We start from the raw sequence: 22,291 nt of genomic DNA, 5'->3' as shown, positions 1-22,291 counted from the left end.
GACCGACTCCAGCTCCTCGTGTCCGGTCCATGGTCCCCAGCCCAGCTGTCCAGTCGGTGGTCAGACCGACTCCAGCTCCTCGTGTCCGGTCCATGGTCCTCAGCCCAGCTGTCTCGCCGGTGGTCCTCAGCCCAGCTGTGCCTCCAGAGCACCCAAGCTTTGGGTGCCGACCTCCGAAGAGGTCTTGCCGTCGGCCTCCTGCTCGGCCCCCAGTGGGTTTGCTGCCTCACTGTTGGCCGTCCTGCCAACCTCCCGAACTCTGTGGCCCCCCTGTTCTGCCCGGGACGCTCTCCTGGTCTACTCGGTCGACCTCCGGGTTGGCCTCCTGAACTGTGTTTTCCCCCTGATTTGCTCGGCCTGTCGGGTCATCCTCCGGGACGGCCTCCTGAACTGTGTTTTCCCCCTGATTTGCTCGGCCTGTCGGGTCGTCCCCCGGGACGACCTCCTGAACTCCGTGATCCCTTTGGTCTGCACGGCCTCCTGGGTCGCCCTCCGGGACGGCCTCCTGAACTGTTCTGCCCCTCTGCCCTGCCCTGCATGTTAGGCCAAGTGCCTTACCTGCCCTGTTTCCTGGGCATGATCTGCCTGTTGGGTGGTTCCCCCCCGGACTGTTTTGTCCCCTTGGCCTGCTAGTGCGACCTCCCGAACTCTGTCGCCCCCTTGCCTTGCCCTCTGGCCACCCTCCTGAGAGTTCCTGGTCTGGCCCTCCTCCTGTCCTCCCTCCGCCCACCCTCCTGAGAGTTCCTGGTCTGGCCCTCCTCCTGTCCTCCCTCCGCCCACCCTGGCTCGACTTGCCCTCCTCCTGTCCTCCCTCCGCCCACCCTGGGCCGGCTTGTGCCTTGTTTTTGTGCTGTTTTGGGTTTTGTTGACCGTCTGGAGACGCTCGTCGGTGGGGGGGTACTGTCACGCTCTGCCGGTTGGCCATCCTTTGTGTTGTACTTTTGAGTTTAGTATCTGCCTCAGTATGTTGAGTTTTGTGTTCTGTCCTGTCTAGTGTCCAGTATCTGTTATATAGTCTGCTTGTCATCTCTCTCTCTCTCTCTCTCTCTCTCTCTCTCTCTCTCTCTATCTATATATATATCTATATCTATATCTATATCTAGATATAGATATAGATATAGATATAGATATAGATATAGATATCTATATAGATATAGATATAGATATCTATATAGATATAGATATAGATATCTATATAGATATAGATATAGATATCTATATAGATATAGATATAGATATATATATCTATCTATATATATATAGTCCCTGTGTATATATACCTGGTGTTTCTGTCTTGTCCTTGTCCGGTCATTGTTCATGTTACCCCCCAGTCTGTCGTGTGTGTACTCTCTGCCTGTAACCAGCCTTGCTTGTCTCGTCTCCTCTCCCGGTACTTTTGGATTTCTGTTATTCAGCCACTCACCTGTAAGTGTGCTCGCTTTTGTTTGTTTATTAAAACCCTTCGTTGTACCATACCTGCCCCGCTCTGTGTCCTGCGTTTGGGTTCTCCAACCTGCCTCCACACCACGATCGTGACATACAGTGTTTATAATGATACGCAAATGAAGAACTAAACTAGGTGGAAGTACTGGCCTAACTGAATATTTATGATATTTCATTTGCAACTGCATTTCTTTTCTTTTAGAGCTTCCTGGGATCATTGCCTCACTCAGATTGCTTAAGGCGCTTTCAGACCAAAAGGGAAGTGAGCATTCGGGCAGTGAGTTTCCCTACACAGTCAATAGAAAGACACGTAGAGCCGAAATATTCTGTCAGGCGGCGTGAAGTGACGCGATAGGGGCAGGGGAGTTGAATATTTTAAACTCAAGCAAAGTAGTTGCATGACGCGGAGTCGAGATAGCCTATCAGTGTTGAGATTGTCCGTACCTCACTGAGGCTTCAGAGCATTGTGTGGAGAGGGCCAGGCAGAGCGGGGGATCTAAAATCTGCTGGCCGGCTGAGAGCTGCTAAACTTGGGGAAGAGGAGCATGCAGCAGCGCTGCAAACATTGGACAATTAAACACCCGTAGTCGGTGGGATTCTGCTCTGACAACTACAACGATTACTCGCGGGAGGAGCTTGGAGTTAACTGCTTTTATTAAATTAGCTTTTTACTTTAGTTTTTGGGATTTCAACGTTGATTTTTCTTCTCTGCATCATGTAGTTATTTCGGCATCAGTTTGATCCGTTTATTGCTATTTAATCACAGCAAAATGTTTACTTTGGGTTCATACAGTTGTAGTAATGACGAGTTGTGTTTATTCACGTTATCGCGTTAAAATCGCCTTCTCTCTTTGTGTGTGAACACTTGCAGTAAATGTACTCACACGAGGAAAGCACCGCAAGGCGAAAATTCGCGGTTGGTCTGAATGCACAATTAGAGGTCACAAAAACCTCAAAGGACCAGCTGGACCCTCACAAGCTCACTGTGCTCATAGGTATGTCTGGCTCCTGCACACCACTGTTCTTGCTCTCACTACAAAATAACACATTTAATATACGCTTAGTACAGTGAATCCAAAAGTATATTTCTTTTTCACCACGAGAGACTTGACTTGGACTCTTGCTCAGAATTGTGAGCATCTCTGGCAGCAAGTGAAGAGGCCATCCGTTGTCAACCACTTATCCTGCGTACAGGGTCGCGGGGCCCAGCTGACATCGGGCGCAAGGCGGGGTACACCCTGGACAGGTCGCCAGTCCATCGCAGGGTCACACATAGACAAACAACCAATTTAAGGTTGGCCTGCATGTCTTTGGATGGTGGGAGGAAGCCGGAGCACCCATGCAGATTCAAACCGTGGGTTCGACGTTCTTGCTGTGAGGTAACAGTGCTAACCACCGCACCACCGTGCTGCCCGTAAAGGCAATCATTAGTGAGACAATACATTCATTCTTGTAATCAATATGAGTCAGTATTAAAGATCAGTTCTGAAGGGGGTGGGAAACGCTAGTATAGCCTACTGGTTAGTTTGGATATATTCTGAATCCTAATTGATAATTTGAAAATACAAACCAACATATTTTCATACTTTGTGTTTGAAGTTCCCAAAGCTGACACTAGATGTCAGCCAGACGTTAGATTTTATCTTTGCTGCTAAACATACACAAATAAATACACAATAAAATACACAAATTTCTTCCATATTCATGCATGAAAAAAAGAATTGAACAGTCTAAAGATCATCACATAAACTCAGATGTGAGGATGATGTTAAAACTTTAAATGGTCCAATGTCACATTTGTTGAGGAAAGTGAGGAGGCATCATTTACAGCATTTTTCTCAGAGCTCTCTGCATATGGCACCAAATCATACTGTAGCCTATTGTTTCTTTCACCTAAAACGGGGGATGTCGGATAGGCATCAAATATGCCATGCAAATCACTGTCAGATCCCTTTAATTGATGGTTTAGGACAATTCTCATATCGCATGGCCCATATAGCTTCACTCAGAAGTCCCTGCCGCCGTATTGGTTCTTCTTGATGTGGATATCATCATGTGAATTGTTGAAAGTGGATTTATCAAACGCCCGGGGGGTTAGACTAAAATTGTATGAAATTATTTTGAAAACTTGTAGGACACTTACAGTTGAGTGAAAACATTAATGCTGCAAAAGAGAATATTACCTCATAATATCTCAGAAATAAATAAAGTGTTAGTTTTCGGTTTCGCTGGGCCCCCTCCCTCCCACTTTCAGCACTTCTCCTTTCACCAGAGGCGCACTGCGCTTTTACGCACGACTCCAGTGACACTGGCAGAGAGCAGAGTGCCATGAAGACCGTCACTGTGTGAACGTTTTGCTGCCACCGCTGCAAGAAGATGATCCTGCTGTCTGGTCTGTTGCTCATTCTCTGGGGAGAACCGGGTCGGTGCCTGGAAGAGGGAGGAAGCTTTACATTTCATGGAGATTTCCGCCACTTCGCCGTGGCCACCAACACGGTTTACATCGCTACAGATGAGAGGCTGTACCAGCTGAGCCGTGACCTGACTCTGATCCAGAGTCTGACCCTGAGAGGAATCTTGAAGGTGGGCCCTGAGCCCGGCGATGAGCAGTTATACCGGATTTCTGAGACGGATGAATGGAACGCAACTTTCAGTGTCAATGTGGTGTTGCCGTTCGTTAAGAATAAAACTCTGATCAGCTGCGGTGTGATCAGGTGCGGCTACTGCGAGGTGCTGGACCTGCAAAACATTTCCCACGTGTTGCATAGCGAGGCCATCCAGGTGGGACCCGCAGGGCGCAGCAATGCGTCCGTTGGCTTCCTAGTGGACGTGGAGAAGACTCAGACCCAGCTCGAAACTTACATTCTGACTGCCTTACAGCAACCCGACAAAACCACAGAGACCAGCTGCCTCTCTGGATCAGCCGTTCTGAACCTTCATAATACGAATAAAAACCAGAATGGAGATATATTTTCCCATGGTGGCGAGACTTCTCAAGCTCAGATCAAACGTGAAGGCGAGGTGGAGTTTGTTGATGGATTTCAGATCAACTTAACCATTTATCTTTTCTCCAACGTGCCATCAAAGGACAAAAGCAAAAGAGTCCGTCTTATTTGGCTTGAGGGAAAAACAGGCAAAACCCATACTTTTAAGTCGCTGCGGGGCGCGACTCTCAGTATCTCTGATGGTGGTAAAGGCAGCAGACTCGTGGCCTCCTCGGTGATCCCGGGTGGGCCGCCGGTGCTCTGGAGCGGCGTGTTCAGTGTGGACGGAGGACAAACCGACACCGAGCTGGTAGTGTTTGACGTCAGCCCTGATCTCACCGGAGCGGCCGATGCGGATCCAGACTTCTGCATCACCTGTCCTGAGAAGTCAACATCTACGGTGGGTTGTTGTAATAGCCTAAACAAACGGGGTTTGAGTGTTAAGATATTGTTGTTTCCACCTGTTGCAGTAGTCTCTCATCTGCAAATAAGAATCTACAGTAAGGCAGATCACTTTATTATTAGGCTATGTGGTCATCAAAGATAAAAAACTAAACACATATCAGATGGGCTTATTTCACTGCAAAGACAAAATTGTTCTATATGAGAATAATGTTAGGATTGGACAGAAACTTAAAATAGCATATATTCTGCATAGGCCAGCTGTAAGACAACTGACACCGTGTATATGGCTAACTTAGACATTATACTAGGCCTATACTAACAATCTGTATTTTTCATATTACAGGATTAGTGCTGTTAGAGTGATCTCAATAAGCAAAGGTCTAACAAACTAGAAAAATATTCCAAGGAAACTATTTCAAACTAAATACAGTAGCCTATTAAATCACATGATTAAAGCCTTCCTGCAGGGAGGTGATGCATAGCTACACAATTTCAACCATTTTCACAATGTAAATTAAACAAAAATAAGGAGTAAACAATATTTCAAAAAGACATCTTGTCAGCAAACCAGTAACAGCTTATTAGAGGAAGGAGCTAGGTTTAGCTTGGCTTATTACAAAATCAAGGCATGTTATGAGGCTAAAGTTAACAGCTGCAGAGGACAAAATCATTAAAATGTCAGTTTCTGTTATATCGCTTACATAGATGTGAATTTATGTGAGCATTTTAGTTATCTTTACTGTGTGTATACTGATACTGTTACCTGTGAGAAAGAACAGTATATAGTTGTTGGCATCTAATTTGGAATACAAATTTAACAAATACTGTTGTTATCATTATTGTTATTTGTTAAGTAGCATTGATTTCATTTTCTTGAAAGGTGAGAGAGAGAAATCCAACATCAAGTTATTACTATAATTAAGCAATATTTATGGCAGACAAACTATCTGGATGTACAGTCATGTGACAGATGACATGTAAACAGAAATAATATTGAGTGAGATGCGTGGCAACATAAATTATGATTTTGTTGTGTCAACACTTCCCAGATGTATGTAAATCAATGGCACAATGAAATGAAGAACAAGAACACTTTTTTCAGTATCTTTTAACATGTGGCCTAGTAATGATAGGTCTATTCCAAGTACCCTCAATACTTCAAAGCTGTACTCTTCAAGATTCAACAAATACCTTTTGGATCGAAATCTGATGATCAGCGTTTTTGTCTCTCTCAGCCAAAGACTCTGAAGCCAAAGGCGGTGCTCTTCAGACAGAACTACATGACCTCTGTGCTGGCTGTGAGACAGAAGGCCTGGGTGGTTTTCTTCATTGGGACAGGAGATGGGCAGCTCATTAAGGTGTGTATAAAAAGTGATATGCATCTGTTGGGAACATTTTTTTAAAACTTAGGATCTGTACTTCAACAACGCAGGTATCACATCATCCTCTCTCTTCTTTCCATCTCCCTGATCGAACAACTATAATCTGCAGACACTCCTTATACTTTCCATACACACAAGTCTGGGAACACTCCACAGTAACCCTCTGCTGGACACAACAGGCTCTTTCATGCTGTGTGTGCTTTCACAAGTGTTCATAAAGCTGCCAAGTGTCTTTCTTAAAGATTCTGATATATTGGCTCACTGGCTCATGTCAAGTAGCACAAGGGAAGACAGCTGATAGTACATAAATAAAATGTTACAAAAGGGGCTTCACTTGGGAGATGAAAGTGAGATGCTGTAGCTGTGGACAAGGGGTAACCTATAATTAATTGGGATGCACATAGAAACCTATGCAAGCAATTTGGTTGTGAGCATTTAACTGGGTGTGTTCGAGTATTAAATTTACCAAATTCAGTTTGTTTAGGATTATTTGTTTACATTAAGTTACTTCATTTCCATTCACTTAAATTAGTATAATCCTTCTATGGGAAACAAGAATTATAGCTTACATTAATAATCATCATCACACTCAGTTTATTAGTCTAACACCTGTCAGTTCTTACCATGAAATCAAATTTGGTGTGAAACATAATGCAGTAGGAGAGTAGATTCACTTCCAGTACAGTATGGGTGTGTACAGGGTGGAGTGGAGATGGTCTAACCAAACTTTTTGGCAGGAAGGGTAGGGTTCAGGAGGGCAGGCACTGAGTCAAGATGCAAGTCAAACACACAGATGACTGGTGTCAAGCTCAAGCAGGCAGACACAGCTGCAGTTTTAGAGCATCAGGGCACAGTGACAAAAAGCTGCCCTCAATACACACTGACACTGATTGAGGAAATTGGGTCCAGCTGTGCAGACAGGTGAGAGGTCAGGTGATCTTCAGAGGAGAGAAACTCACTAAATGGGAAAGTGAAGCATGAAGGAACCTGAAAAACTCCAGGATATATACTGGTGAGTCTGAAGAGGGACAAACTATAGGGATCACCATGAGATTACGGTTTCCACTTACCCTGAGCAGCACAAGATACAGTTGCATCACATCCTGCATATTGGTTAAATAGTACATTGAGGCAACACAGTGGAAGGGACATGATGTCGACATAGTGACAGAAATACCAGCATGGACCTTAACACTCTTCTGTGCTGGTGTGAGTTCTTTGTGGTGTCAAGACAACACAGCATCTCCATTAGGATTGAACAGCTTCAGTGGATCAATTTTTTCTTCAACCTTAATGGTGGTGCTCATTAGCTATTAGCTTGACCTAAGAGATGCCTGAACCACAGACATGGACACCAGGAAACAAACTCTTCCTCTACAGAATCACTTCAGACATTGATTGCAGCAGTAAATTTGCCCATTATGTTGTCTGTACAGCTTTAATATACTGGGCAATAACTTTTATTACATTCTATTTTAAGGAGTTTTTGACAGCAATAATGCTCTTAAAGAAAAAGAAAAAGAAAAAAGTTATTTTATAGTCATGCTAAATTTTTAATTGGTTAGAGTGAGACATGTTTTGGAACCAAACGCCAGACACAGAGGCACAGACTTGGTTTGTCAAGTTTTAATCAACAAAAACAGGATTCTCTGACTTGTATGCAGCAAAGTCCAAAACAAGGCTCAACTCTATGAGCAAAAGATGAAGCCAAACAGAACAGATAACCAATGTAAGGTTACAAAAAAACTGAAAAAGCAACTATAAACAGGCAAAGACTGAACAGAACTGACAACCATTTATACAAGATCAGATGAGTGGGCAAGGAGAGCAACCAGGTGCGACAAACTCTCACACAGACACTCGGGCAGGGAGGGTTATTCACAGGTGATACACATCAGGGGAATCAGACAGACAGGACACAGGGCTGAAACAAACACCACACAAGTTCAAAACCAGATGGAACAGTACAAGCATGCAGGTACAAAATCAAACCCACACAAGAAAACACTAGAGCTCAAAAACCATGAGAAAAGTCCACAACCTCAACATAAATAATACTGAGTGAAGCTCACTGTTAGAGAAAGACAAGAACAATTAAGCCAGCATTATGAAGCCTAGAATCTATTCATAAAAATTACCTAGGTTACCTGGTTAGCCAAGCTGTCCTTCCAAGTTCAAACACCATAACTCAGGAACAGAAGGGGAGATTGTGAGCACATCTCACAGTTGGTGAGTACTGAATAGGTGACAGTTCGACTTAAATTGACCTAAAAAAAATATTGTTAACAAAAACATCTTCACTTTTTCAGCTAATACATTTATGAAAATCCTTAATCAGTTCAACAATGTATATTCACTGGAATCCTACATATGTATCATCAATATAGTGATAACATCCATTTAGCCAAAAAATACACTACCTTATTATTCAAATCAAGTATTCACTACAAATATTATTACTATGGAAAGACATGGATGTAAACTGTTTGGCAGAAGCATACAACTGCTTGGCTGTAATTATGGTTTTATCCACCTATTAAACTTCAACCCTTGATATCTACCAGCAGAGCAGCTCAGTCTCTGAAACATAACAAAGCTACATTGTTGTTGTCAGCTCGCTGTGGACAAGAACTATCACACCACCTGTCCCAGGGTGCTCTACAGGGCCAGTGACGACCGCCAAGTGTTCCCCAAAATACTTCTGGATCAAGTGGACCATAAACATGTCTATGTGCCATTTCAAAACCTGGTAGGTGAACTGTACATGTATAAACAGTCTTGTGAACGCTGGAGGATTTTGAATTTACAGTGTCGTGATTTAAGCCATGCTTTCAAAGTGTTGTTGAATGTTTGTGTTCTGTTCTAGATTAAACGTGTGCCTGTGTCAAAGTGCAGCACATACACAAATGTGCAGGACTGCTGGTCTGCACAGGATCCATACTGTGTCTGGTGTGGCTCTAAAAGAAGGTCAGGGAAACACCATCTGCTGCTGACATCTTCAAACTATTATAAACTTGGTTAAAACATCATTTTCTCTTCCTAGTTGCACATTTGAAGATGAGTGCCGAAATTTAGACTGGTTGTCCATTCCTGATGACTCCCGTCAACGCAAAATGGTTTCCTACAGCGTTGTAAAGGACAGCACTGGCCAGGTACAGGTTACGTCCAGGATTTGAACTATAATCAGTTGTGTCTGTCAGTTATTTCTCTTTTAAACTCACATCCCTTCCTTTCTCAGATCACACTTAGCATCCAGACACACCTGACTGTGAGCCAGAGCGCTCTGTCTAACTTCGCCTGTCAGTTCTCTGCAAGCTCCAGCCAGCTTTGTAGTGCAGCAAACAGTCCTCCACGGTTCCCACAATGCACCTGCGTCCTTACAAATAGCACACTTCCTGCTGAAGGTCAGTGACTTTTGATAAATCCGGTGAATGAAATACCTGATAATCAAGGACCTTCACACCGTCACAAGAATCCCATCAGATAAAAATGTTCTCGACCTGCTGATAAATCTGTGTCGCCTCATGTTATATATTGTTAAATGAATTAAAAATATGAGAGAATATGAAATATTTGTTTGAACTTATGACCACTGCTGTAACATTCTCTGTATTATTTCCACTTAACAGGCCTGCGTGTCACCGTTAAGATTAGACTTGGGACGACACAATTGTTGGAACGATTTAAGATATCCAACTGCTCTGACATCAGGGGACCAACGACTCCTGTCCTGTAAGTCCACTGCCATTTTCAAGAAATCTAAGTAGACAGATTATTTCTAAAATAAATAATAGAAGCTGAAAATTTGACTATTCATCAGTCAAATGTATCACTGGTGAAATGATGCAGTCAAAATAGGTTCCAGTGTGGGTGCAATGTAATACTTTGAACTTTAAGTACCTGCTGCACACATAAATATCATAAAAAATTCAAATCTATGTCCTGTTCCCGAGCCGTTTTAATAGTTAACATGGGAGAACAGCTTATGTTTTAGATGAACACAGAACGTCTCGGGTTACGTGTGTAACCCTTGTTCCCCGAGAAAGGGAACGAGACACTGCATCGGTGACGACACTATGGGAACGCCTCTGGGCGTGGCAGGGCTGAACTATGAATGAAACTACTCCAATTCAATTTGGTGTTACTAGAACGGTAGTGTGTGACGGCGTAACTGGAGGGGTATATAAGCACGCTGGCACATAGGACACATTAGTCCTTTCTATGAAGCAAGGCACTCCAGGCGGGGTGAGGTGTGGCGGACCGACGCAGTGTCTCGTTCCCCTTCTTGCCCCCCCCCCCCCCCCCCGGGGCAAACTCCAGGCATCGGGGAGACACCAAAAGTGCCAGGAGATCCCGCCCTCCTCAGAGAGGTGATAGCGAGGAGAAAGGTCATCTTAAGGGTCAGGTGCTTGGCCTCAGCCAACTCCAGGGGTTCAAAGGGGGCCTCAGCCAGCGCTTCGAGAACCACTGCCAGGTCCCAGGTGGGAACCCTGGAACGAGTCACGGGTCTCATCCTCCGGGGTCCACGGAGGAAGCGCACCACCAGTGGAAGCACTCAGAGGGGCGTGGAATGCTGCAATGGCAGCCACATACACTTTGAGCGTGGACGGGGAGAGGCCGGCGGAGAAACAGTGCTGGAGGAACTCCAGTATCAGATTTACCAAGCAGGTAACTGGGTCCACCGCCCGTTCTCTGCACCAGGTGGTGAACACATTCCACTTTAGGCCGTACATCCTTCTCGTGAACGGGGCTCTGGAGCTGAGCAGCATCTCGACTGCTCCTGTCGTCAGGCCCGCCTCTAGGAACTGCGACCCCTCAGGGGCCAGACCCATAGTTGCCACAGGGCGGGGTGTGGGTGAAAGATCCGGCCCTCCGCTGAATCGCTTCGACATGATCTGCTGCTTCGTCTCGACTTCAGGTAGGATGATGGAGCTTCCAAACATAGCCAGAGTGCCTGCTGAATAGAAAGAAGCTAATATTTCCTGTGTGCCGGCGTGCTTATATACCCCCTCCGGTTACGCCGTCACACACTACCGTTCTAGTAACACCAATAGGATTGGAGTAGTTTCATTCATAGTTCAGCCCTGCCACGCCCAGAGGCGTTCCCATAGTGTCGTCACCGACGCAGTTCGAGTTCCCTCCAAGGGGAACTGACATTGATCCTTTCAGGGTAGGATTTAAAGACAGAAATGTTTATATAGGGTTGTGAGAGGGTTTCCTCAGGAACTGGAGCATAAAGCATTGAACAACATTGGTCCTGTGTATACCAATTATATCTGTCAGTTCAGAGAAAGATGCAAAACAATTGATAAAAAAGGTTTTCAAAACATTACAAGCATTTATTTTACCAAAACTTGAATGAACTGTCAAGACTGGATGGAACAAAGAAGCAACTGGACTACCAAGTGAGGGAGCCTGAAATCCACAGTTTTGTCCAAATTTGCCGTGAATGATGAATAACTGGGTAAGCTTTTGGTCTAATTTAGGCAAGGACAAGTGCTGCGCTCAAAATGGCATGTAATGAGACTTGTAAAAACTTAGCAAAGGCCACAATGGGAATGAAACAAGTGGCTCTGAAAACAAAAAGAAAAAAATGAAACTGCATAAACTAAAGTCAATAAAGACTGAGGTATAAAGACAAAAAGGCTAAAAATAATTTCACCCCTCCTCCCATATTCCTCCACTTAGTCTCATACATTCATCATGGTTGTAATGGTCGTGTTTCTTCATCAGGAAGAATATACAGTATAACTATCTTGTGTTGTATCAAGGCATTATGATTCATGTACGAATGTTTTCAACAACAGGTGATAACATTTGTTTTCTCTTCAGGTGTCGGCAGTGTATCGAGGCTGGATGTGGCTGGAGCACAAACGGCTGCTCCTGGGCAAATCAAGGAGTGGTGGATGTAATTATGTCTTTTTAAATGTATTATCTAATATAGGCTTTTCCAGACATCATGCATGTATGCTAACTTTCCGTGTGCTACATTTGAACATCAGTGTAACAGCACAACATTTATTTTGAAACTGATAATGAAACCAGAACAGCTGCTCAGAATTTCAAATATGAGATATAAATAACAATAGTTATTTCACTGTCAGCTCAGCACCTGTCAGCAACAAATGTTAAAATGTGTAATACATGTTAGCTACTGGAAACAATTAGGAAATTAGTTGATTCTACAATTTTTACCATAGCCTCTTAATTTATTCCTTTCTCAGTATTAAACATTTATTGCTTTAGTCAAGCAAAGAGTCATTTTATCTGTTTGGTTTCATTATAAAAAATGTTCTTATGCTTGGAACTTTATCAACACTAATAGTACCTTTTTTAAATTGAATGTTACTTCCCCTCATTTCTGCCTGCAGGAAAGTGTCTGCCGAATGATGGAGTCAGGGATGAACTTTTCTGTGAGTCTGAACCTCAATTCTCACATTACACACATATAGCCAAAATAGTATGATCCTACTTTCATAATGCCACTGCAAAGATTTGGCTGTGACGTTGACAGTCGAATCAGGCTCCACCCATCAAAGCATCGAATCTTCAACTACCCTATTCGGGGTCAGCCCAGTAGAAGGTAATACATTTAAACCAATTATCTCTGTTTGTGTTTTACTGTCAGAGACCGGAGATCTCCTCCATCACTCCCAGTGTCGTGTCATTCTACGGCAGAAACCATGCGCTGTTGTCCGGTCGTAACCTCGGTGGTGTGACCAGAGTGAGGATCCAGGCAGACCTGGACTGCACGGCACGAGAGTGAGTCAGTTTTTTAATTTTATATATAAATGATATTTTATAGATAGTAATTATTGAAGAAAAATGTTCCTGATTACAAACTGCCATATTCTGCCATTTGACAGTATTAATGAAATCTCTGCCCTCTGCATGTTGTTGCCTGTCCTTTGTCACTAATCTGGAAGCATCTGTTCTTTCAAAAACCCAGGTCATTTAAAGACACTGAAAAACTTTTCACACATGCAAATCTATATAAAAAACTTAAGTTTATGTTATCACCTGTTGTTGTTCAGTAAAAACCATACTCCTTTTGCTCATCAGCATTGTTGCTCAGACAGACCTTTTTGTATCTGGACATCAACTTGAAACTAAAGCTGGATGCGCTTCTGCTTTAGGGATTGAGGAATTTATGCTAATTCAGAATCTCTTCCATAATGTTTGAATGATTTGACTTCATAGGCTTACTTTAAGAGTCTTTTAGAATTTTTAGGTTTTTAGGTACAAACAAAGGCACCCTCCATTTGATCTTGTTTTAGTGTTGTGATATTTTGATCATTCGGACGTGTTAAGCTTACGAAACACCCTCTTGGTGAGTTTAAACTGATGTATATTTGTGTTTAGGCAGATTTTGCTACTGTGCTTCTGGTTGCCTCCAGGATGTCTGCATGTTATTGTTGATGCATGTTATTGTTGATGTCATTAATGTACTCCCCACGTAAAAACAAAGTGTGTCTTGATCTCAGTGAGACTGACTGGTTTCTCTCTGTCTGTCATCCTGTGCGCTCTGGTCAGATCTCCTGTATGGAACAACACTGGTGTAAATCTGACGTTCCACATTCCCAGTGCCGAAAATAAAGGCGTGGTCAAAGTATGTGTTCTCCTCTCAGATGGAAGTTGCCACGGCAACACTACAATCGCCTACCGTTCCGCACCTTCCTGCACAGCCATTACACCCAGCAGCACCTGGGTCAGGTAAGACTGACAACACAAACGTGGACAGGCTTGGGAGACGAAAGACAGGATAAGGCATGAGTGGGTCAACTTGTTTCTAATAGTGATTTGATGAAATTGAAGACGTGAAATCTAATCTTGGACAGATACAGTTTTTCCAGCAGCTGCTAAGAAAATGCTTCATCTAACAAAAAGTTATATCAAAATCAAAGTGCAGGCTTAAGGCTTAATTTGTTGATCGTCACACAGAAAGAAGATATGAGGAAGAAAGCTTTCTGTTAATTTTCTTTTTATCATGGTGACTTCCTTTCTCACATTATTTTAAATGTAAAAAGATAAGCAGCTAAAGTGCTGAGCTCCATTGGAGCAGGAACAAGAAAAGCCCCTTTCAGCAGGTCATTCAGACAATGAGTTCAAAGTGACATATCTAGCATGCTGCCATCAATAAATCATAACTTAATCATTATTGAGACACTAGAATATCATTATGAACAAACAAGACCATCACTGGGATCAGCTTCTGTAGCCCCTGTCAATGGAGAGGCATCAAGAGGCAACACAAGGTTAATAGGAAATGTGGTCTAAACATTATGATTATTGTAAAGATATTGTAACTGAATTGCCATTTTAATTGAATGCGCTGGCATTGCTAATGCTCTAGACAGCACCTGCTAAACTCAAAGGGCTATCAAAAAGGGCAGAGGAAAATTAAGTAGCTAAGCTATTTTTGAATCAGCCTCCAGTGCTTTGTCACTAACTTCAATAGAAACTTATTTTAGGAAACAGTGTTAGTTACTGAGGAACAGTTATAGGTTGAGGGTCATCTTATGGGGAAAGACAGCTACTTCCCAAAAGCTGGGTCTTTCACCATAAGACTACTTCCCCTTTCCGTTCCAGCAACTGAAAGTGGCACTTCTGCCTTTATTTTTAACCTTAACATGCAGCAGTGTTGAAAGACAAAATAGTCAATATAATTTAGAGTTTTATAACAATTTATGTACATATGGCCAGAACATACCAGCCAGAATTATATAAGTCACAATAAACAGAGCTTTTTCCTCAGTGTTACCATTTTAGCACACTGCCCTTGCACGCAGCCATTCCTCAAAGCACATTACAGTTACCTCTAATTAACTGCATGGTGATTTGCCACTCATATCCACCTGTAAGCATGCACAGCTTTCCAGGGTGCTCCCTTCATTGTGCTCATGGTTGTGACTTTCTTTAAACTAGGGTGTTAGTTAGCAGTATGTCTTGTCTTGTCAGTTTGTCCTGCTAGCTGCAGGGCCTCAGAAATGCGTTTTTCGGACACTATATCTCAACAAATTAATTAATCGTCAGAGGGTGATTCCTAACCATTGCAATTACTTATATTCTCATATGTAGAGAACCCTTACATAAAATCCACAAGTGGTAGCCACAGGTGTATTTTACCATCATATTAGGCATTACCATTCTTTCCTCTTCTTTGACTGGCTGCTGCTCTGTGTCCTGTAGTGGGAAGAGGAAGATCACACTCATGGGATTCCACATGGAGTTTGTGGAAGGGGTCATACACAGCCACGCCCCGCAGGATGTCAGACTTCCCAGTAACAGCAGCTATCAGGTGGGTCTGTAGACACACACAAAGTATTGTTTTATTTGATCATGTCATGTCAAATCATCTCATGTCATCTTCTAGTATTATGTCATTAAACATTCCATTATAGCATGTAAGTGGTCACATGACTATACACATGCACAAACACAGAGATTGAAGCATGTCACATATTAGTCCCACTTTGTTATAATATACTTTTTTGTTACGCTGCAGTTATGTCATTCTAAAGTCGTTATCTTCTTTGTCGTCCCATTTATGTCTTATTACGTTGTATAAGCATATGTTATTTTACATCAACTAGTATCACATTGTTTCATTGTTTTATGCCATATTTCATCATGGCACATTGCATTGCTGAGTTTACCACGTCACCACCATCACCATGTCATGCTGTGCCATGCACAAATTATATCATATTATAACACTGAATGGTTTTCACTGCAGAATCTCATCTATGACACACCTGCAGCTGGAAATACTCCAGGGATTTTTACAAGCACTCTGTCTCTGAAAGTAGCCAATGAAACTTTGGCCTGCTCCACAAACATAACCTACTATCCAGATCCTGAGTTCAATAGCTTCACATCCACAAAGACACGGGACAGTGTCCTCATCAACATACAGGTAATGCATATTTTTTTAGCACACATGTAAAAATATAGGACATCAATACATAAAAGCACATCATTGTTTCTGTTATTTCAGAAAAAGGCAGACAAACTGGAGATTACCACAACAGAGCTGTTAGTGTGGGGCGTTTGTGAAAAAAAACAATACCCCTGCATCATTAAAACCAAACAAACCAGCAACGAGACTGACTTTTTCTGTGAAATTCAAAGCGCACCCGACGCTACATTTCATCAGTTAATGGTAAATATTCACACTATACCACACCAAGCTAGACAATACTATAGAGAAATAAAATAGACATTTTATTTTGTAATAGTAACAATACTACTATGCAGTATCAAGTGTGTCCAAAGTCTTCAGAAGTATATTGCCATAGAATATTTACTGAAAGTAAAATTTATTCAAAGCAGTAAACATGTATTTATGCTCTATAAAATTCTTTTCAAATATAGTGTGATTGTTTTTTACAGATAATGTATGGAGACAAGACAAAAGAGCTGACAAAAGAATCTTCTTTGTATCTGTACCTTCTGATGCTGCTTGCCATTCTCCTGGTACCATGCATTATTGTTGGTAAGTACACAAAGTATGGTAGAGTGACTTGAGACATTTTGGTCCACCACCAGGCTTAAAAAACAAATCTACATCAAACCTTAACCTATTTTCTATTTTTATTTGCAAAATTCTCTTTGCCTGCTTGGTTTTGTCTTACAGTGGTGGTAATTGTCTATCGGAGCAAACAGAAGAAGCTCGCTGCTAAAATGAACAAGTTTATGGAAGACCTGGAGCTCGACATCAGGAATGACATTAGACAAGGTCAGTCACAAATTTAGTGCATGTAGTAGTCCAGCGGTAAGGTTAAACGCCATAAATTGCATATGGAGCACAAATTTCCCTGTACGCTTTGAGTTTTTAGCTTTCGTTTTCCCTGGAGAACAGTGACTAGCCAGCTTGGATTCATGTGGGTTACAATGGATTCCAAATGTTGAAAGGAAATGAGCCTGTTGACTATTTGTGGGCCAAACTGGCCCAAAGACTGCATTTTCTCCACAGACTCTGATGGTTTGGGGTGAGCACTAAGATCATGACACTGTTTTACAACACCCTGCTGGAAAGTCTGATCAGATACGGAATGGCATCCTGGTTTGGCACCCTTACTATCCAGTGTAAATCAAAAATTGAAGACTAGTGAAATCTGCAATGAAGGTTATGGGAATAAAGACTACATATTCCTCCAGACTATCTTTGATAAAACAGTAGTCTCACAGGCACCAAACATTCTGAAGGACCCTTCCTGTATTCTGCACTCTGAGTATGAAAAATCACCTTCAGGGAAACTGGAACTAGCAGATGTAAAAGTAAGCAGTCCTTCATCCCTACTTCCACAGCTCTTGTTAATAAACAGTCTGCTCAAAGCAAACAGTCTTGAAGTGCTTCCGGCACTTTATACTTTAGTATAGTTTACTGTTTATGTTGTTTGCAATTAGTTATGAATTTTAACCACCTTGCTCCCAAATGTGTTATTAAGGTTTTTAGAACTTGTGGTTGTTGTTATTTTATTGTTTGTTTTTATTGTTTGTGATTCGATGAGCATCAAATACAACTGAACAGAATCACACGGTTGTTTTTAACATTACTCAGGTTCTAATAGATTCAGTCATCAGTTACTGATAGGTGGTATTTTTTCATATTTGTGCAATACAATGTAAATGTATTTGTGAAGTCCATATGTAGTTATTGTTACTGTAGCCTTGCAGGGCACTGATGCCCAAGAAAAGTTTCCCTCAGGGGACACTAAAGTTTATCTCAATCTTTATCAATACTGACCAGTTTAAACAGTGGAAGAAAGGATAACATTTGGATAAGTATTCAAACTTCACTTGAAACTTCTCAAGCCATTTTACTTTACTGCTTGGGGCTATAACCGCTGCTAGCATAACACACCCCAATCTTCCGTTTTATTGTGTGAAATGTCCTGTACTTGTTCTGTTTTCTGATGTCATATAAAAATGTTGCACAGACATACACTGCAGAGGTGTAAGAACAGTGCAAGTAAGTTGCTGCACCAGTACAGGCTTAGTCTGCCATTTTCACTACCTCTTTTTATTTGCAAACTGATGCCCGCTTTTAAGTTAGCTTTTTGACCTGAGACTAAATAGAAATACATATAATCTGCTTTATCCTTTGTCCTGTTATTCTAGAGTTGTAGTTCTGAGATTTAGTGTCACTCAACACACACAAGTCTGTAGTCCATAAAAGCCACTGTCTTCCACAGGTTTTGTGGATATGCAGACGGAGAAAGCTGACCTGATGGAAAATGTTGGAGCGATTCCTTTCCTGGACTACAAGCACTTTGCCTCCAGAATTTTCTTTCCTCAGGTACAGTGGAGCTGCAAAAAAAGCAAATGTTCATATCTGACAAACTGAAGCTGTTGTTGTGACATTAAATGATCATAGCCAGATTAAGAAAGCTACCTTTTTGTTATTGTTTTTCAGAATGAATCTTTCATGACATTGTGTATCAAAGACATTGGTCAGGTAAGGTTTGACACCAGCTGTTCCTGATGTTGGTACCACTTTGTAACTCTGGCAGTGACGTGTTGCTTGTATCTGACCTGAAAACAGGACGCAGTGAAGGTTCAGCTCGACGGGTGTTGCCAGAGCTTGTCCAGGCTGATCCAGGACCAGCTGTTCCTCACATCTATGGTGCACGCTCTGGAGGAGCAGAAGAGCTTCAACATCCAAGACAAGTGAGTTGTACCTGTTCATCCATTCAGTTATCCTATGGCACAACATTCTACTGTGTTTGAACTCACCTCCTGTGTCCCGTCCTTGCCTACTTTTGTCTCCCCACCTGCATCTACTCGTTCCCAGGAGTACGTTGGCATCATTACTGACCGTAGCGCTCCACAACAACTTATTGTACCTGACGGAGGTAATGGAGGCTCTGCTGAGGGATCTCATGCAGCAGAGCAGCAACGCTCAGCCCAAGCTGCTGCTACGACGCACCGAGTCCATTGTGGAGAAACTGCTCACCAACTGGATGTCCATCTGCCTTTACGGCTTCCTTCGAGTCAGTCCAGCCAGTAATTTTTAGCCATGCTAGCATCAATATCTGAAATACTGAATGTATTGCTATGAACAACTTTGTTGTCACTTATCCATAAAAATATCTTGACATCTACTAGATGGTTTGCCATAAAATTTGGAACAGATATTTGTGTTCCTCTCAGGATGAATTGAGGGGTTCTGATGATTTTTTTTTAGATCCAAGATTTTGGTTTATGACCAAATACTTGCAAACTAATTATTATTATTATCAACCTCAGTTGTATGTTGTGTTTATGGCTAATTAGTAAAGGTTAGCGTGCTGATGTCTCTGAATTTAGCTCAGAGCACCACTGTGCGTAAGTACAGCCAAACAGAGCCACTGTCATGGCTGTTGACTAGACTCACCTTAATGTTAGTAAAAATATTGGAGACATTTGTATGTCAACGTAACACAGGAACATGTTCTGTGAAGCTAAAAAAAAATACCATACAATTAAACCGTACAGATCATGCACCAGAATCCAAGTGAGGAAAGGGTTTAACAATTTGTACAATATACAAGTATTTGGTAAAAGTCACTCAGGCTCTTTCCCAGTGTACATACACTTGATGACAGTTTTAAGGAAAAACTTCCTTTTAAAAGGCAGAACCTGCAATCAAGTTCCACATAGTTGTAATATAATAGTAATGGTAGAGGAGCTCAGTGCACTATGGGATGTCTCCCGGCAGTCTAGGCCTATAGCAGCATAACTAAGGGATGGTTCAAGGCTCACCTGAGCCAGCCCTAACTATAAGCTTTATCAGGAGAGGAGCTTGATAGCTGAACGCTCTGGCTCCCAGTCTACTTTTGGAGACTCTAGGAACCACAAGTAACCCTGCATTCTGGGAGCACAGGGCTCTGGTGGGGTAGTAAGGTACTATGAGCTCTTTAAGATAAGATGGTGCCTGACCATTAAGAGCTTTGTAGGTAAGAAGCAGGATTTTAAATTCTATGTGGAGTCAGTGCAGAGAATCTAAAACAGGAGAAATAAGATCTCTCTTCCTGGTTCCTGTCAGAACACGTGCTGCAGCATTCTGGATCAGCTGGAGAGTCTTAAGGGACTTATTCGGGCAGCCTGACAATAAGGAATTGCAGTAATCCAGCCTAGAAGTAAATGACCATGCATTTGTTCCTATTTTTTCCGCATAAGTTTGAGACAGGATATACCTGATTTTTGCAATACTGCGTAGATGGGGGAAAAAAAGGTGGTCCTCGAAGTTTGTTTTATGTGGGAGTTAAAGGACATGTCCTTTCAGTGTTGCTGGAGGCTGGGCAATGCCATCTACAGTAACTTTAGATAATGCGTCTCAGAGGTGCTTAGGCCTCAATACAATCACTTCAGTTTTGTTTGATTTTAACATCAGAAAATTGCAGGCATACAGATTTTTAGATACTTAAAGCACGCTTGACTTTAGCTAACTGACTGGTTTCATCTGGCTTGATTGGTAGATAAAATTAGGGAACCATCTACATAACAATGAAAGTTTATGGAGGGTTTTCTAATAATATTGTCTAAAGGAAGCGTGTATATATAAGACGAATAGGATTGGCCCGAGCACAAATGCTTGTGACTAACTTTGGTGTACACGGAGGATTCGTTGTTAACATGTACAAACTGAGATCGATCTGATAAATAGGACTTTAACCAGCCAAGAAGTGTTACTTAAGCCATTTGAAAAAACATATCGTCCTCACAAATCTCCTCTGCCCACACACCAGATTAAAGCAAGTACAAAAATGTTTCACAATAAACATTCCCACTCTGGGTGACATCACAGAAAACTCTGCACAGAGTTACAACAGCTTCTGTGCCTTGTTTAACCGACCAACTTCCTTATTCGTACTTTGTGCAGGAAAGTGTTGGCCAGCACTTATTCCTGATGGTGAGCGCTCTGACGCAGCAGACCGCGAAAGGACCTGTGGACTGTGTGACAGAGAAAGCTCTGTACACTCTCAGCGAGGACTGGCTGCTGTGGCAGGCTCAAGATTTCAGCTTCCTGGTACAAACACACACATACACAAACACACATGGCTTAGTCAGTTGTGCTTGTACATGTGAAAGTGTTCATTTTAATGAACACCAAATTCTTAGTTCTGTCTTTGGTGTGTTAGTTTGCTAACCACAAACTTAATCTTTTACGCAGTACCCCCAATCTTCCAATACACATACTTTGTTATCAAATATAATGTTATGATATTACATTTCGAAATTGTGGGTCTTATTTTTTTTCTCATCTGATTGTGGTATGAACACTCTGGTCTGGACTTTCCTTGATAAGACAACATCCTTATTGTGTGTATATGAGGGTTTCTTGCCACATTGTGAGTCAGTGCACAGCAGCTGTTACAAACCACTTCCTCCTCCATGTCTCTTAATGCTCTTTTGAACATGCAAAGCAGCACAGTTTTAAAAAGCTTAATATGGCTTTATTTACTGCATGTTGGAAGAAAAAAAATACCTTGTTGTTGCCCGGCAGAGAAGTTCTGAAATAGAGACTTAAGTTAAAATCACTTTTGTGACGTAGTTTCAAGGCCCTTGGTAAAACAAGTAACAGTGAAACACAGTACCGTCTCATCTTACTGCCAGGCAATATCTGCTTGCTGTCAACCATTAAGAGAAAATGAGAGTTGAAGATGTTTGGTTATATAATGGAAACTAAATATAGAGAAAGGCTTGAGTTGATCAATAAGTTCTCTGCAGCATAGTGGAAACCTCTTATCTTTAGTACCACGTCTGTCCGGGTCACACTGATGACCAGGGGCGGATTGGCCATCTGGCAGTTCTGCCAAATACCAGAGGGGCCTGACCATTTCTTTTGTGTTCCCACACAGGCTTTACTTGGGCGGGCCACTCAGGTACATTAACGGCCGCCCAACGCATTGGTATATCTGGTCATTTAAGTATTTTGCAGAGAAACACTTAGAGAAATGCTATCTATTACGTAATAAGACTCCGACGGTGGATATTTTACAATCACGGACCAGGGAAAGCAACAGTGGACACAATGGTGCAAATGTAACTGGGTACAACGTTGGTTTCGGTTTCGATAGACTTCCTCATTAA

The 22,291-nt window shown here is 42.2% G+C and overlaps 1 protein-coding gene across 1 annotated transcript in view; it reads left to right on the top strand.

Moving 5' to 3' along the window:
• The first annotated feature begins 3,477 nt into the window (after positions 1–3,477).
• The window catches only part of plxnc1 (plexin C1), a 31,622-nt gene continuing 12,808 nt past the window's right edge, over positions 3,478–22,291 (top strand). Inside the window, exons 1-21 of the mRNA XM_038738913.1 lie at positions 3,478–4,827; positions 6,068–6,190; positions 8,829–8,963; positions 9,081–9,181; positions 9,258–9,366; positions 9,453–9,618; positions 9,844–9,946; positions 12,047–12,122; positions 12,586–12,627; positions 12,843–12,976; positions 13,748–13,927; positions 15,404–15,512; positions 15,951–16,130; positions 16,212–16,376; positions 16,607–16,709; positions 16,851–16,952; positions 18,412–18,515; positions 18,633–18,674; positions 18,762–18,886; positions 19,011–19,209; positions 21,081–21,227. Of these exons, the coding sequence (XP_038594841.1) occupies positions 3,820–4,827; positions 6,068–6,190; positions 8,829–8,963; positions 9,081–9,181; positions 9,258–9,366; positions 9,453–9,618; positions 9,844–9,946; positions 12,047–12,122; positions 12,586–12,627; positions 12,843–12,976; positions 13,748–13,927; positions 15,404–15,512; positions 15,951–16,130; positions 16,212–16,376; positions 16,607–16,709; positions 16,851–16,952; positions 18,412–18,515; positions 18,633–18,674; positions 18,762–18,886; positions 19,011–19,209; positions 21,081–21,227 (3,453 nt within the window). The 5' untranslated portion in view covers positions 3,478–3,819. The remainder of the gene's footprint in view (positions 4,828–6,067; positions 6,191–8,828; positions 8,964–9,080; positions 9,182–9,257; positions 9,367–9,452; positions 9,619–9,843; positions 9,947–12,046; positions 12,123–12,585; positions 12,628–12,842; positions 12,977–13,747; positions 13,928–15,403; positions 15,513–15,950; positions 16,131–16,211; positions 16,377–16,606; positions 16,710–16,850; positions 16,953–18,411; positions 18,516–18,632; positions 18,675–18,761; positions 18,887–19,010; positions 19,210–21,080; positions 21,228–22,291) is intronic.

Source organism: Micropterus salmoides, unplaced genomic scaffold (genome assembly GCF_014851395.1).
Source record: "Micropterus salmoides isolate LMB-PRFRI ecotype aquatic unplaced genomic scaffold, ASM1485139v1 Ms_hic_scaffold_23, whole genome shotgun sequence".
Taxonomy (NCBI): Eukaryota; Metazoa; Chordata; class Actinopteri; order Centrarchiformes; family Centrarchidae; genus Micropterus; species Micropterus salmoides.
This window is presented reverse-complemented; position numbering and strand designations above follow the sequence as displayed.